At 23.0% G+C, this 18943-nt stretch overlaps 1 protein-coding gene across 4 annotated transcripts; it reads left to right on the top strand.

The window, feature by feature from the left end:
- Nucleotides 1-1002: 1002 nt before the first annotated feature.
- On the top strand, nt 1003-18536 carry LOC114124978 (G-protein coupled receptor moody). Of its 4 annotated transcripts, none has more exons than XR_007603070.1 (9): nt 1003-1170; nt 6599-6700; nt 6774-6923; nt 7984-8154; nt 11164-11291; nt 11361-11514; nt 12576-12769; nt 13409-13700; nt 18414-18536. XR_007603070.1 is itself a non-coding variant. In XM_050197074.1 (9 exons), the coding sequence occupies exons 2-9, from the start codon at nt 6666-6668 to the stop codon at nt 18509-18511; spliced, it is 1113 nt and encodes a 370-aa protein (XP_050053031.1). In that variant the 5' UTR covers nt 1003-1170; nt 6599-6665; the 3' UTR covers nt 18512-18536. The 4 variants fall into 4 exon arrangements, 3 of the variants coding, with proteins under 3 accessions (XP_050053031.1, XP_050053033.1, XP_050053032.1); XM_050197074.1 differs by having other exon boundaries at nt 13409-13591; XM_050197076.1 differs by having other exon boundaries at nt 1006-1170; nt 6647-6700; nt 13409-13591.
- Nucleotides 18537-18943: the final 407 nt, after the last annotated feature.

Below are 18943 nucleotides of genomic sequence, written 5' to 3'. Positions count from 1 at the left end.
GTGTGTTAAATTTGAATGCAATGATAAATAATTGAGTGCAAAAAACAATTCTGAGCAAAAACGGTTGGTCAGCCTTCATTTACTAAGTACGTATATTTTAGCATATAATTCAATATTGCCATATAATTTTAATTTATTTTATATTAGTAATACGATATAAATAAGAAAAATATAATATTAATCTAAATATTTTCAAATTAAAACAAAATAACTACAGACTTTATTTTTTATTTAAATATCTAATTTTGTCAAAAACCAAAAAATGTATAACAAAAAAAAAAAAATGTGACTGTATACTTTTTAAGAATCTTGTATTTAATTTTTAAACACACAAATTGTCAAAATATTAAAAAAAAATTGAAATCGTAGAATTTTTTCTGCAAACACAAGAATATAAGACATCATTGTAAAATCAATAAAGTCAAAACCTAAAACATAAGAATTAAAACTACAATAGCCACATGCGATAATTTTTAAAATTACTCAATATTACTCAATTTGAAAAAAAATCTAAAAAAACATAAAAGAGAATGAATGTATATTATAATAAATATAAATCATTATAGAGCATAACAAATATTAATAAAACATATATTATAAGTATAAATATAACTTCAGCTAGAGTTAACTAATGGCGCCATAATATTATATACTTAATCGATATTTGCAAATTATAACGGAAAACATTTTTTTTTTAATAAATCTATTGGTTATTATTAAATGATGTGTAATACAATATTAAATCGAATATTGGCATATGGATATTATTATTTTTTTCTGATAGCCTCCCTTTCAGCCACCGAAAAAAGGCCATTAGTTTAAAAACCTGATAGTTAATGGGTTTTTTTTTTTGAAATAAACACTTTTATTGTGCATCGTTATATATTATTATGTATCATACAAATTTCGGACTGTTGACAGCGTATAATATAAGCGGTAACAATAATGGTAGGGGAAATCCCTGTTGTGTTTTACGTTGCGTCAACTATATAATAATGTTGGATCACCTCACTTTATTGCCAATTAGACTTAACAACGTAAGTAATAGCTTAGTTTTTATGCTGTTTAGACATACGAAAAACTCAATGATTCTGTAATGGATAAACCGTGTGAAAATAAGATTATTATACGAGACCCGTTACCAAACGACAGTGAAAAACATCAACTAAGGTTAGTGTTATAATTTTTAATCAAAAATGTATAAAATCTATCATATTTAAATAAAATAATATTATTACAATAAAAAAAATATATTTATCTTTATTTTATAAATGTACACAGAATAAGTAAATATCACATTTATATTAAGCATAATATATGTGCTGTTAAAATATGATATGACTTGATAATTGATATACATGGAAAAAATTGCAGGGACTTGATAATGAATGATGAAATTGAATTATTTGACTAGTTTAAATATTTTTTTTTTTAATTAAAATCAAATAATTAAAATAATTTTTTCTTTATTTTATTCTTATAGTCAAAAATTTAAATTTAAATGTCGATAAAAAATGTTGTACTTAATTATATTTTTAAGATATTAAGGTTTTAAAATGACTAATATTAAAAATTGTTGTATAGCTTAACGTTTTATAGTTATTACAATTTAAAAAATTATTAACTATAAAATTATTTGCAAATTTTCAAGATTTAAATACATTTTGTTTAAATTTTAATTATAAATGCTATATAATTAAGAAAATTTGTTTACAATATATATTAATGAGGGTATGTATTTATGAAGAGCTTTTTTTTTTTTAATTTACAAACTTCATTATTCAAAAACAAAAACTTGATCGATAATATCAAACATAAATTGAATAAAAACTAAAATAATAAACTGCAAAATATTTTCAAACAAAAATCACATTTATAAAATTCCAATAAAAATATTTAGTGAAAAATTGAAGTTTATAAAAATTATTAAGTTTTCAAATAAAACAGGAATTTGGTTTTGTCTAAAAATTCCCATTTTATATTTTTTCCCTGAACCTCTCTGGTTTTAAGATTCAAAAATTGTATACAACCCCAAAAAGTGATAACATACTGATTTAAAAAAAACATACATTGTACCTATAAAAAATAACAGTTAAAAAAACTTGACATTAAATATGTCCGGTCAGTCAATACGTATAAACTTCGGAATAGTAAAGCAATTTTTAAATAAAATCATAATGATTTAAAATGAAATTTTTTTACTTATTGTAGGTTTAAAATTATGAAATTATCTTCAGTTATAACTTTTATAAAAATAATAGTTTTTTAAAGATTTTATAACGCAATATTGATTACACAATTAATACAATATTGCTGTGTTATGTTTAATTGATGAATTCTTATTCGCTGTCAACTAATAATTTTTAATTTTCCTACAGAAAACATTTTGTTTAAATTTGTGAAACTATTGAACCTTGTACATGTACATATTATGGATTAATTGTTTATTCAATTTTTAAGTACAATGTTGTTTGTTGTGTGCTATATAATATAAGTATATTTATATACTGTATTGCTTTATAAACGGGAACACTTTAGCTTATTTCCATTAAAAACTATAGTATATTCAGTATTGTAAACAGAAAATAATTCTATAGAATAAAAAAAATCATGATATACGTATGTAACATGAGAGTTTTGGGAACACGAAAGAGTATATTCTTGTTATAATTAAAACTATACTAATTTTACAAATATAGTTATCAAATTATTCACTATAATTGTTTTCAATTAATAACAATTTTAATATGTAGGTATTCTTATAATAAATAAGATAAACATCGAAACATTATGTTGTTCATTAAAAATTAAAAATAATATTTAAAACGAATATTATATCTATATGTAAATAAAATAAGTTTAACTTAAAGTCATAAACCATTTATTTTTGGTTACATAAGACCAACAAATTTACATTTTATTGTCAAATTATAATTGAATACACAAAAACAATGCCTAAATGCCTAAAACAAGACTCTATTTTTTATTAATCATTGTGTTTATATTTTATTAAATACCTTAAATATATATATATTATACATATTGTTTGATTAATAGATTGTATTGTCAATTTTTATACTTGTTATAATATTTATTTATAAGTATTCTGTGTTTTATATTTATTTTTGTGATTATCATAAAACATTTGAAAATGAAAACAACCATAATATACATATTATTCTAGTTTTAAATTATTATTTAAAAAAATAATTATACATAAATATTCGTTAACATTTTAAATTTTAAGCTGTTGAGTTACTATTAATATAATTTTTCGAACCACTGTTTTTATTTTAGTCAATTACAACTGTATATCCACGATTAAAGTTGGTTATGAAATAGATTAGGGTGTCACGTTAATTTGTTGATGGGCTCATATATTTTGAACAGTGAGGAGTAGCACAGAGGTGACAAACTCAATGTGGGAAAAATTGTATGTAAAGGGACACACACGCACACATATTTATATATATATATATAAGATTGTTTATATTTATGGCGGATGTCATACAGAGAACATAATTGTTTTAATATTGTCAGGGAACAGTCTTAATTTGATTGAGGACATAATATATATACATAATATATATACTATCCATAATAATTAAGTAGGTACTAATTAATATTTTAAGACAGAAAATACGATTATTATCAAAATTCAGATTTCAATTATTGACTAATTTTTAATACTTATAGACACATTGCTTAGTAATTTGCATTTTAATCATCATATTATCGCATTTTTAAATTTTTATTAATTAACGAAAAATCATAAAACCACTTGAAGATCACTTTTTGTTATACAATAATATTTACTTAACGAAGTATATTATGAAACATGTAATATTTATAGGCACCTACATCTTTCCCTGTGAGCTATAGTGCACCCAAAACTAAAACCTATCCAAGGTAGGGATAATAGTTTTTTTTATTATTATTTATATTTAGACCCCTCCTATTAGTCTTATTGAAAACTGAACATTGCCCGCATGTTTAAATGTCGATTAAAACTGATGAAATAAATGGCTATTAAAGTTAATTTCTAGTGTCGACTATGCTCACACATAGCTACAATGTGGACATATCAGTGTGGACGTTTGTATCTAAATGTCTATAAAAAGTTCGTCGGCATTTTTATTATTTAAATGTGAATATTGAATATGTCTCAAATCAAAAGTTTTAAATATTTTACAAACTATCATGTAAGTAACTGATACTTGATAAAAATATAATTATATTATGTGCTTTCATATTAAATTATCATATAAATATTACTATATTAACCAATATAACATACGTAAATACATTTCATACACGTACAGTTTAAAAACGTAGTTATAAAAAATATTTATTTTAGTTTTAAATAATAATTTTTAAGATAATTAAATCAAATTATTTTAAAACAAAAAAATGATTTATTAATTACTAATTTTTAATCACATATAACTACTTTTGAATTAAAATGAAATACGAATAAAATACTAGATTCCGAAGTATTAATTTTTGCATGATAAATAACTGTTATTTTCAATTATTTTAATGCATAATTTAAATGATAAGGAAATTTCGATCGCTTTTTTATATTGAAAATAAATAATATAATAGTTCGCTGTCATATAGTGAGTTTGTTGCGAAACAATTCAATTGCCTATAACACATTAGGTACTTGTAATCTACGTCTCTCCGTTTAGAATTTTTATCATAAATCAAACATTTTATAAGAGTTTTATTCTGTATGAAATAATTATAGGTTAGAATTCGCAATCAAAAAATAGGTTTGTTGTCCTAAAATAAATAAATACTTTTAAAATATTGCCAACATTGATTAATATGACTTATATACTTCATTATTATCAAATAAAATAAAATAAATAATAATAGGTAATATCAATTAACAATTTTTATTTTTATGACAAATTAATTATATGGTTACAGACTACAAATACTAAATTTATATCATTATATTGAACTAAAAAAAAAAACAGGTGTCCCATAAATGATAAATTTATCGTGAGGAAGTTCATCGCGATAACTTTAATTTATTATTTTACTAAAAGTACAAATTATTAAACTCTACTATCAATAACATACTAAATTATATAATAAAATACTAAAAATTGTTATTTTATTAACTGGTAAATCCAAAATAAGATATCTAAATAAATAAAATGCTAACTGCACTGAAAAATTTGAAAATTATCTTGATTGTAAAACTTTATAACTGAATTTAAATTAATGACTTCACAGAACGCAATAAAATCAATTTTTCACGGTTTTCCTAGTGACACTGTTTTAAATGCAGAAAATACTTAAATATTCAACAAGCATGATGAATGGTGGTCTCGAGTTTATTTTGAATTGATATTGTAAAGTCAGCAATAGGAAATTCTGTATACATTTCTTAATAATTGGACAAAAACTAAAAAAATAACAGTGAAAAGCTGGAATTTATACAACACCAGTTTTTGATATAATTCATTTTACTTTTATTCTGTTGTATTTCAGAAAGGAAGTATAGTATAGAAACGTGAAATTTTCAAAACTTATTTATCTTATCATGTATATCTTGGCTTTTTTTTTGCTGTTTATAGACATTATTTTTAATTCCTTTTATACTTTTTTTTAAATGTATGTTTATAAAAATATTGTATCATGGTCAAATGCTTTAAAATATAGTAACATGATTATTATTGTAGAAGTTAAAAATATCTTATATAAATCGATACAATTTATTTATTTGAATGTTTTAAATTCAAATTTTAATAAAATTATACATTCAAACATGAAATAACGATTTCATTATTTAAATTACGTTGTTTTGGTTTAAAGAATGTTTATCTTAGAGACTTAAAATTTTCAACACTAGATTAATTATTTTCTACACACAATAAACCAATAAAGTGTTCAAAATATTTAGAATAATTTTAAGTTAATTACATATTGTATCTCAAATCGATTTACACCGACGATGCGTTAATATTGACCTAACATTAAGATATAATCAAATATTATAATATTTATAATAAAATATACGCTATTATATAACTTACCAATAATAAGTCTTACTTTTTTGCAAGTTAAAATAGTTCTAATAGAAAAGTAAACTCAATTAATGATAAAATTATCCATGATAAACTGACATCACGATATACATACATTATATGAATCGATATATTATAATAAAATATGTAACACATAACTAATCGAAATACATTACAAATTATTCATTTTGGATTATAGCTATTCATTTGAAAATTTCCAATGTTTTCATCAATACGACAAATTATTAAAAGATAAAAACTAATTTTATTTAATGTTAAATTTAAATGATTTTATGATTAAAACGTACCTGCATTAATATTTTAATTCAAATTTTAATTTTAGAAATCTCTTCAGTACCTATATACCACCTATTAAGGACATACGCCATTGTTGACTGTACAAAAAATAGATTCTGTTTGTTTTTTTTATTTACGTAATAATTATTATTGTATTGTTTATATGCATAACAAATCAAGGATGTAAATTAAAATACAACATATAGACTAATAAGTTAATTATTGTATTAAGAAATAATACAACTTTAATTTGGTTTTAGATTAAAAATTATGAAAATTATATACATTTTTATTCAATACATAATTAGGTAATTATAATTAACTTCAATGTCAAACTCAAACCAATCAGTGGGATTCGAACCGTAAGTAAATAAATATTCAATTTTTCTATTTACTTTCATTATGATATTATATAAAATTATTATATATTTTTAGATGGCTAAAAGAGAACCCAAAAATTATGTATGCTGCGGCATTCATGACGTTGCTTATTATGTGTATTGGAATTATAGGTAACAGTTTAACTATATTAGTAATACTAAAAAGTCCACGGATTCGAAATATAGCTTCTACATTTATCATCAGGTATTATATGAAAATTAATAACTATCAATTGATACTATATGAATTCAGTTACTAAGTAACTAAACACTATCATAATTGATGAATTATAATTTAAATATAGAGCGCCTAAAGCGTAAGTGGTGTCGAGATCTTTTAATTAACTAACATGTAAACTCTCCTTTTGTAAGTGTCACCAATGGGTGGCTTCTTTCTTCAATTTTATCATGTCATAGTTTTACTCTGAGCCTATATGCTTATTGTGTCTTCTGGTACAGTTTGTATATTACTTATTTAATATAAAAAAATATATATAGAGATCTATCTGTATACTAGTAAACTAGTATATGTGTCCATTTTTATATCTCCTGTTTTCGGACACCTATAATTACAATGTTCTAAAAATATTTTTATTAGTATCTTATGGGAATTTATTTTATTTATCTTAAGTTTCTATACTACATTTAGAACAATTTATATGGCCAATATATCTGTTCATCATAATTTCGATGACATAATATTGTCTTATAGCAATTTAATTTTATAAAAAAAAGTGTTTTAAAATAGTTTTTCAACGTAGATGGGTTTTAGTGATGCCGTATTCAAATTGAATAGGTATTCAATTTCTTTTATGTATTGTTTAGTTTTAGTATCGTAAATCTATTTTAATTCATATAGTAATCAATTAATAATACCTTATTATTAACTAACGCATGTTGCTTTAATATATTCATGTTTTTTTAATGTTAGTATTTACATTTACAAATTAGTTATATACAATATTTAAACTTGATAATATGTTATAATAACATATTAAATTATTTGTACTATATAATGCATTTTCCAACCTCCTTATTTAATTCATACTATAGTTTTATTATTTTTGAAGTTTTCTTATGTTTCTACTTAATTTTTTTTTAAATATAATTTTTTTATGAATAATAATTTCACTATTATAATATTATACTCTATGTATACATAATTTACATAATAAACTGTTTAATTTCCAATACGTTAACTTATTTTAAAAACCATATTTAACTAAATAATTTTAATAGACAAATCGCTTTGTTAATTTCTATAGCCTAGGTGCAGCTGATTTGTTATTTTGCATAGCTGTATTACCATTCAATGCTTCAAGATTTTTAAATATTAATTGGGTACAATACCCAGAACTATGTTCAATTGTACCATTTTTACAGTATGGAAATATTGGAGTATCACTGCTCTTTATTACTATGATCACTATAAATAGGTAAGTAAATTTTAAATTTTAATTATTATTAGTGTAGCTATTTAAAATCCTATAAGAAAATTTCTTATTTGTTATAAATTTTCAAATGTATAATATATTATGTGAAAACTACTTAGTAACTTCTATCTTTCAACAAAATAAATTGAAATAATGGAAGTTAAATTAACTAAACATGTGTTAAACTATTAATAAACTATTTGTTTATATAACTAACAAACTAATTTTTGTCAAATCAACCATCATTCTTGTTAGTTTTTTTTTATTCTTAATGAACTTATAGGTAATATTAATGAGATAATTGTCAAAATTACGGATTAAAGTTATAATTATAATATTATTAATATATTTAATTTATTCATACATAGATTTATAAAAATCCAAACAATATTTATACAGTGTACATAGACATAATGTTGAACACTCGTCTGCGTGATATACTATCAATTGTGACTAAATATTTGAATAATTAATCACCACGTTTGAAAATGACTGAATGAGATCTGTTTGTTATAAATTATAATGTAAATAAGAATGTTTGAAAAAAATTAGTTACATATAAAAATATCTCAATTGTCTTAAGAGAAACAAAAAAACAAAATTAGAAGATATTAAACTTCCGTCATTGTTTAGTCAGGGCCCTAATCTATCTCTGCCACCATCAAATATTCATCATTACTGCCAATATAAAATATTCAGCTAAATTTAATACTTCATAACTTAGAACTGTTAATTATATAGTACATATTATACGTACTATCATATTTTTTCTAATCTTATACAAACAAATACATTATGTAAACCAATCTCAATGATCACTGTTATCAAAAATTTTCTTCTAATAAATAAAAAAAATAATAATAATAGTACAAAAAAAAATGAAATTCATTAATTCTAAAATAAATAAAACAAAAAAAAATATTATATTATTTACAATTGATGAAAAAAACTATGATACATTTTTTTTAAATTAGAGAATGGAATACTTAATAAGAATTATTTTTAATAAATTTTATTTACTAAGGTTTATATTTATTTTCTAAAAATAAAAATTAATTAATTAGCATATATATTTAAATATCGATAATCATTGAAATTTTATAATGTTAAAATTTATAATTTTTTAATTAGATGAGTCGATATTCTAAATCAGATACATTAAAGCTCATGTGCTTGGCGATAGGAATATTAGATGTTAAGTTACTTGTGACCCAGATGATAGAGCCAGTAGAAAACAATATTCTGGGTAATGATACGGCCCGATGACAAAATGTTTGCGTAACAGGGGTGAAGGAATGTTATATGATCGCCAAGGGACCGGTGATAATAACTATAATAAAATATACAACGTGGCAAAAGGTTGCTCACATCGAAAACTCAGGAACAGTGGGTAGACAACATAGATAAAGACAGAATCCCTAATATAATCTAAAACTGACAGTATAACACATATTGCAAATGTTGTAACAATAATGAACAATAAACGCAATACGGAAATGTATAAATAAATGTGTGAGTAAATGTGTACTAGTAACAGAAAATTATATTCATTGTTAATAACAAAAATTTTAATTAATCGAGGTTCACATGTGGCCATGTAGGAGACGAATATAAATTAATATTTTTTATAAAGTTATTTTAATGGTTAGGTAATATATTATATCATTTATATCAGTAGTTTTCAACCCAGTTGACATGTCACCTAAGTGTGACATGGACCCAGCTTAGGGATGACACAAAAAATCAACGAGAAAAGGAAAACAACATTTAAAATAAATACATTTTTGCAAAAAAAAATTATATTATTTTATTCATATTAATATCAACGTTTTGAATGTTTATTTCTGTGTACTATACTATTTTTTTAATAATAGAATAATTTTTAAATATTTAATATACAGCTAAGATTTTTTATTATTTAAACGTTAGGGTGACACAGTGTTTGATTCTAGTGGTTAAAGGTAACATCAATCAAAAAAAGGTTGAGAACTACTGATGTACATTGTACATTTAAACACAATATTAATAGTTTTGAAAAACATTATATATTAAAACTGACATTTAGTTTGCAATATAATATACTATAATATACTAGATTTTAAAGTCACTTCACTCATCAAAATTTTAAAATACTACTTATACTTATAAGATATATACAGTTAAATACTTTTTCGAAATTCAATTTTTGTAAATCAAAATTCTTAGATCAATTTTTTGTTCAATATAGTATGAAATTAAAAATGTATGTTGTCGTTCAAAAAAATAAAAACTTCAGAAATAATATAATAAAAAATATTTATTTTTATTAAGCTAATGCAATTTGATATACTAAAAATGTACTGATAAAAACCAATAAGGACTGGATCTATTTTGAGTCATAAATTTGAAATGTCTATACTAGTTGGATCCCGGATTATTTTAGGCACTTCACTAGTTGGGTTCGAACTTTTTCAGCTACCTACTACACTAGTTAGGTTCGAATATTTTTCAATAAGTACTATACTTTACAAACATTTTCCTTCCCACTTTAATAGACTTTTATTAGAACTGACTATATTATAAAATATTAAATTATACCTTTATATATTGTATATTATTTATATTATTATGGTTAAAGATATTCTTTTGCTTTTTTTTTATTATTGTTATATATTATTTCAAATTAAGTTAATCACATTCAAAAAGTTTGAATACAAATGTTTTTTGTTTGTTTTAAAGCCAATAAAAAAATAAGACTAATGTAGTGATTATTATTAATTGTATATATGTATTGTAAACATTTACATACTTTTTTAAGAAACTTTTTAATGTATAATTTGCGTAAAACGACTTGCTGTTACATAAAATTATTTTAAAAAATCGGGACTTAACTAATATATTATAACCTGTGATTAGTCTCTTGTACTTAGAATTCAACTCGGAAGCAATTAATATATTATGCTGCACATTAAATTTCAGTTATACAATTTAATGCTTACTATGCATTCAATAAAAAAAATATATTTTATTTAGGTACATAATGATCGTTCATTCAAGCTTGTATAGTATAGTTTATCGTCCGATATGGATAACTTCTATGATAATACTTTGTCTAATTATTTCGTTTGGCATGCTGATACCTACCCTTTTAAGTAAATGGGGTATGTATTTTTAATAATATTATAAATTTCCTGTCTAAATTAAATATTTTATAAATATATTTTTTTAAGGTAAATTTGAATATGATCCAAAGTTGGGTACGTGTTCAATAGTATCTGATGAATTTGGACAATCTTCGAAATCTGCTCTTTTAGTCACTGGATTCATCATACCATGTATTGTAATTGTTTGCTGTTACACTGGTATATTTTTGGTTGTTCGTAAGTAAGTAAATTGAAATATAAATTTAGTTTTATATAATTAATCAAAACAAGGATCCTTTTCGACTACTGAGTACGTATATACAATTAACTATCAACTAAGAATAAACATTTTAAAGCAATCTTTTTAATTCCTAACGATGGCCACATATATTATTAAAAAAAAAAAATACATTGTACTATATCATTATCCAATCAAAACATACATGAATCGTTTGGTCGACATTTAACTTTTGAAATAATTCTTTCATTCAACTTAAAAGTTTTTAATAAAAATGATCCATTACTTAATAGTGAAACAAAATGTTTAAAAATTACCTTTTAAGTTTAGTGGAACAACAAATGTTATTCAATTTACTTTACACTATGAAAAACTTTATAGAAAAATCATTTTTGATATAATTATATTTTATACCATTTAAATAATTAAATTAAATTTTTTGGGCGCATGATGATGCAAGAAATACTAAGAAACTATTGATGTAGTGTTATCTATATGACTATTTCATTATGTTTTAATAAGTTACAAGTTGTGCACAACTAACAATATTTATTGACAAATATTTTTTAAACATATTAATAATCATATTATAAATATAATATACATATATGTTTATATTATTATATATTTTTACGTAACCTTTTTTTATTTTACCAAGCAGTAATATCTAACATTAAAAAATATTTTTAAAAAAATATTGTTGCATAACTAACTAAGACATTGGCATTATACAAAATTTAAATATCTACAAAAAAATTAATGTATTTAATAATTAATATATTTTTTGTAAAAGATTTATAGTAAACTAACCTAACATTTTTTAAATTATAGTTCACTTTTGGATTTTTAAACAAATAAAAACTTAAGATAATAATAGTTATATTGAAAAAAAATAGATTGTTTATCATTATAAAACTGTAATAGAAATGTCTAATAAAATTAAAAAAAAATCATTTAATTCATTTAATTTATAAAATATTTAACGCAAGTAGGACGTAGGTGTATAATATTTAATGTATAATTATAATTTTTAATAATGCAACCTAATTAAAATTTAATTACAGTTCAGAAAAACGAATGCGAAGGCATCAAGCATCCACCCAAAGTGATCCAACAGCAACAAATATGCAGTCCATAAGAAGAAAACTTAGTGAATGGAGGATAACTAAAATGGTGTTGGCTATATTTTTGTCTTTTGTACTTTGTTATTTGCCAATTACAATCACAAAAACCTTAGATCCAGGTGTTCAATACCCAGGTATAAAGTATAAAACAAATTATAATATAAAATTGATTACAAAATAATTTAATCAACTTGGATTTTCTGTTCTCTGACGGAATCTTAGTTGGAACTATACAAAATTATATTTATACTATAATATTATGTAAAATAGGAATAGTAAGAATTAGATTTCCCTTTATACGTTTTGTACCTACACAAAATTATACTACATAATAAATTTTACTTTTTTAATAATTACTAACTAGGTACCACTTATTCATGTACATTTTTGCTTCTACTTGATGGATATATTTTTAATAAACCATTCACACCCTTAAATTAATTTCATCGCACAAATTCGATAAAAAAAAAAAAAAAACACCAACGAAGTCGCTTTACTGTATAGTAGAAATCTAGTGTACCTCACCATTAAGCGGGGTCACTGTAATGGATGTATTAAACTTATATTAAATGATAATTCATTATAGGTACGCATACAAAAACTAGACGGAGACGGATATAATCCTATACTTCTAGGGATATTTTATTATATTTAAATACTTATTTTTATATTAAAAAGAATCAAAAGATAAATTAAAATACATATTTACGTCTATAAATTGTAATATTATGCATAACTAAAAAACCTAACATAATATTTTTTATTTTATTTAGCTCTTCTCTTGATTGCATATATTATGATTTACGCATCAGCATGCTTCAATCCAATTATATACGTCATAATGAATAAGCAGTATAGAAAAGCATTTAAATCAGTTCTAAATTATGGATGTTGTGAAAAAGCTACCAAACGAGTACCTGTTTTGAGGTCTATATCGAAACGTCTACAGCCACACGGTAACTTAACATCATCAACTGTCATGCAAACATTGCAAACAATAAGCCCGGGTTAAGGAACAGTACCTTAAATATTGGATTTTTTTAAAAGCCTCAAACTCTATAATAGGTACATTTTTTTTAAATACCACTTCAAATAAAATTTAAATACTAATATTGAATTGATTTATAAAAAAATAATTCTAAAAAATACTGTACTAATAATGTAATGACGTACTTATTGTAAATTATTTTTTGGGGTTTAATATTTTGCTAAATATTTTAAACTTTCAATACCTCATTTTAGTTGAAAAACAAGTTTATACAAATACATTTAACTATTTTGAGTTAAAATTGTTTTACTGAAAAACATCTTCAAAATTCGAAAAAAAAGTTAATTAAATCAGAACAGGTAACCAAAACTTTTCTCAAAATAAATCAATTATATTTAACATCCAAAAAATGTATTATACAAAATACAAACAATAAATTATGATGATATGAAAAAATAATTGAATTCAACATGCACTGTTTTGATATTTTTTTAAATATAATTAAAATTATATATAATTTTTCTCGTGTAGAAACTATGCAGTGTCTTAATCCGGGCTTGCATGCGAAATGTGCAAATACACTCAAACATATTTATTATAAAAACATATAATATTATTTCACCACAATGCTTTTTAATTCATGGTATTCTATCAAATTAAATTGTTGAGAATATCTAAATTTGAGTGGTGTTCATTTGGGCAATGGGTATAATAATTTTTTCCAAAAGATTTAATAGTTTATTTGAGTGAGTAGATTTATTTATTCTTATATGAGTGATATGCGCTTGTGATTTTATTTTATTAATTTTCAACAGTACTTCCTACATTACAATATACTATAATAGTATCTTTTTAAAGTTACAGTCCACTATTCATTAATAATTTCTAAATATATTATACATCTGTGATTTTATTGTTGTCTGAATTATTTTACTTTTGTATTCCTAAGTATTAGAATACAACAGTATTCTGCACATTTCTAAAAAATAATATGTTTAAACGGGCGTCCTTTATTTAAGCGAATGACCCGAAATTTACCTGAGTAAATTATATAATATTATTAATACAGGAACGTAACAAATTGTTTGGATGAGTTTATAAATTAAGGAATAATATTGTAAGTAAAAAAAAGCGGGCAAGTGAGTACCGCTCTGCTGTACATTAGGTGCCGTATGGATCATTATTATATATTATAGGAGTGTTAAATTTGAATCCAATGATAATTATCATTGTATACGAAAAACGATTCTGAACGAAGATGATTTGTCAGCCTAGGATATAATTTCTAGTGGTTGGTGAAAAAGGTGGTTTATGTTTTAATTTCCTGAATACAACAAAATTTAAGTTCTTTTATAACAATTGTAAGCTAAACTTATGAAAAACCTTGTGTTAAATTTTCAACTCTTAGCTACTTATACAAAAATTTTTATGAAATATACCTACAAAATAATTTGCAAGTATTCATAGTTTTGACGAATTTTTGTCAATATTTGAACTTCAAATGCTAATAAAAAAAAATTGTGCCTATGTATTCTTATAATTTTTTAATCACTATAATAATAACTTATGAGGAACTTTGCATTAAATTTTCAAGTATTTTGATAGGGCCAAAAAAATTTTATCGACACTTCAAAAATATTTTTTCAGAAAAATTGAAAATTTCAGTTGTCTACAAATAGCTCAAAAAAAGTCAAAATATTTTGAAAATTAAATCACGTAAAGAAAACGCGAATCTTAATAACTGGTAAAATTTTCAAGTATCTACGACTTATACTTTTTGAATAATAACAAATATTTAAAATCGTTTGAGGATAAATCGTTATCGTTACGCTATTTCGTTAAAATTTAAAATTCAAACGCACTAAAAATTTTTCCTATAATGATGCTTCGAGTTTTCTCTATAGATACTTGAAGGTAAACTTATGGAAAACTTAGTGTTGTATTTTTAATCCTTAGTTATAAACACAAAAAATTTTATGATTTTTCAACTCCAAATAATTTGAAAATATTCATGCTTTTGACGAATTTTTGTAAATATTTGAACTTCAAATGCTAATAAAAAAAAATTGTGCATATGTATTCTTATAATTTTTTAATCACTATAAGAATAACATATGAGGAACTTTGTATTAAATTTTCAAGTATTTTGTTAGGGCCAAAAAAATTTTATCGACACTTCAAAAATATTTTTTCAGAAAAATTGAAAATTTCAGTTGTCTACAAATAGCTCAAAAAAAGTCAAAATATTTTGAAATTTAAATCACGTAAAGAAAACGCGAATCTTAATAACTGGTAAAATTTTCAAGTATCTACGACTTATACTTTTTGAATAATAACAAATATCAAAAATCGTTTGAGGCTAAACTGTTATTTAACGCGGTTTTTGTAAAAATTTAAATTTCAAACACTCATAAAAATTTTTTATCTGAATCCGGTAGAGTTTTTTTTACAGATATTTGAAGAAAAATGTATGGAGAACCTTGTACCAAATTTTCAAAACTAAGTTATAAAAGAAAAGATTTTATGATTTTTCAACTTCAAAATTACTTGCAAATTTTTGCGTTTTCGACAGATTTCGTAAAAATTTGAACTAAAAACGCTTATAAAAAAAAATTGTGACTAACGATTTTTAATTTTTTTTAGCTACATTAAAAACAACTCATAAGGAACCTTGTATTAAATTTTCAAAACTTTTTGGTCATCCAAAAATTTTTTATCGACACTTTAAAAAAAATTTCTCAAAAAAATCGAAAATTTCAGTGGTCTATAAATAACTCATAAAAAGTCAAAATGTTTTGAAAATTTAACTTTATACGGATACCACTGACATTAACATTTGGTGAAAATTTCAAGTATTTTCAGTGATTAGTTTTTGAATTACAACCATAAAAAAAAATCGATTTGGTCGAAAACTGGTTTTGCGTAAAAATTGCCGTTTTTTCGTCATTTTTTTTTTGTTTTTCTCGATTTTTTTGAAAACTGTTGGAAAATGTTAACTTTTTACCTGTATAATACACCAAGGATATTCAATTTTACATCGGAAACCACCCCCATTGTTTGAAATTGGAGCATTATTTCGACTAGTTATGTTGTACACAGACACAAAAAAAAAAACACACATCATTGTAAAATCAATACATTCATCACTTCGTTCAGAATCTAAAAATAAGTGTAAGTCATGAATTGGTGAATATAATTTTAACTTTATGGAACACTTCGGTTACAATTTACTATAGGTACATATTTTTAACCATACCAGTTAATGTTAACTAAAATTCTTAAATATTGTAAGGAAAACACATATTACTATAATACTAATTAGTTCGTATCACCTAACCTAAGGGGGGCCAAGAGGGGCCATGGGCCCCCCCCGCTTTTGTTGCCAATATTTGTACACCTATTACAGTATTTTACCTAACCTAACCTAGCATTATATATATTAGATATATAATATGTATTATGTATAATCTACACCTTGCCCCCCCCCCAGTGAAAATTTCTGCGGGCGCCCTTGGTTCGTATGAATTTCACCTTAATGATATATATATATATACAACACTCATTATTTCAAAAAGTATAGATTTTTTTCAAATTTCTAGATACATGTTTTTCTACAATTGTATAAAATTTAAATTTTTTTCACACTTATATTATTTAATAGAAAAAAACTATCAACTTTTAATTTTCAAATAGCAACCTATATTAATAATTAGTGCATAAATTAATAAATCCATTTTTTTTCACGTAAAATTTTTAACTTTCGTTGATCCATTGGTGAGTTATAGCTTCTCAAAGTTGGTTGGTTTTAGAAGAATTTTAGGTGTTATACTAATTACTAAGTACACTTATCAGTACTAATTAGCACCGTCAGATCTGCGATTTTTATTTGTAAAATCCAGTAGCTACAATAATACCTAATGAATTCGATATCGTCGACCCCATGGTATAGCGGAGAGTGATGATAATATTTGTACCTGTACTACCTGCCTAATATGACTACTTATTACTAATTATCTATTGACGAGTTATAACACATTTACACTCAATAAACACTTTCCAAAACTACCCAACTTTGAGAAACTATAACTTATTCACGGATTAACGAAAAATGAAAATTTGAATGTGATATTTTATAAAAAAAAATAGCCTTATTAATTTATAAAATTTTAAGTATGGATTGTCATTTGAAAATCAAAATTTGATAGTGGTTTACCTAATAAATGTAAAGGTGAAAATATGAAAGAGTTCTACAATTCTAGAACTATATGGATCTTAAATTTTGGAAAAAAAAAATTTGAAAAAAGTCAATACTTTTTGAATTGATGAGTGTTATTTGATAAAAGAATCACCCTGTATATAAGCTCGCCCAAACGATCTATTAGACATTTGGGGAGTCGTGTAAATTTCGTCCAAATCATATATTTTATAAACTTGCCCAAACGATTTTATAGGTATTGGGTTTATTGGGTTATTCACCCAAATAAAAGCCACCTGTATAAACATCATTCTAATTCCTATTTTCTATATTATAATATATAACATTATATTCATAGAGTAGGTAACACCTATATACTGGTATATATTAATACAAATAAAACATTTATGATATAATAAAATACTATATTTTTGTGCCCAAAACTATTATAAGAGTGTGACATATATTATAAGTAACATAATAATATGCGATACATCTACATTATAGGTATACCATAATACGTAACTTAACTTAATAGTACTAAGTAAATTTTAGGTACTTATTTATTTTTAAACTTTACATACTTAAATTTCAGGAGTTCAAGAAGACCGTGGATTTGGAACAACTGTATCACATGTGTCATCGATTGCTCTAGAATCATTGGAATGTAATAAGATTTCGCTTGTAGCCTAATTTAATAAAATTTTATTAAAAAGCATTTTTTTTGTTTTATATTTATCATACGCTTTTCTCTGTGTAGTGTGTACGGAAAACAAACCAACGGAAAAAAAACTAATGATAATATAATCACAAAATATAGGTAATACACAATCTATTTGCCGTATTACTTTATTAGTGTGTTATCAATTTTATAGTATATATTATATATATATATTATATGAGTGTATATAAATATATAATAATATATTTATTTTGTCCAATTTATTACAAAAACCTTAATTTATTTTTCTAATTCACATAGTTACTATAGGTTTTACAATAATATGATAAATATATTGTACAGGCATAAAGTGTGTCAAAAATGTATATATATATATATATATATATATATATAATTTATTATATATTAAAAACAAAAATAACACCTATACATTTTTATTGAAA

Source organism: Aphis gossypii, chromosome 1 (assembly GCF_020184175.1).
Source record: "Aphis gossypii isolate Hap1 chromosome 1, ASM2018417v2, whole genome shotgun sequence".
In the NCBI taxonomy this organism is placed as follows: Eukaryota; Metazoa; Arthropoda; class Insecta; order Hemiptera; family Aphididae; genus Aphis; species Aphis gossypii.
This window is presented reverse-complemented; position numbering and strand designations above follow the sequence as displayed.

What these genes read in the sequence shown, in the direction of transcription:
- LOC114124978 (XM_050197074.1), top strand. Translation starts at nt 6,666, where the DNA reads ATGTCAAACTCAAACCAATCAGTGGGATTCGAACC. An exon ending in GCTTCTACATTTATCATCAG is followed by an intron (nt 6,924 to 7,983) that starts GTATTATATGAA and finishes TAATTTCTATAG; the next exon opens with CCTAGGTGCAGCTGATTTGT. An exon ending in GAAACGTCTACAGCCACACG is followed by an intron (nt 13,592 to 18,413) that starts GTAACTTAACAT and finishes CTTAAATTTCAG; the next exon opens with GAGTTCAAGAAGACCGTGGA.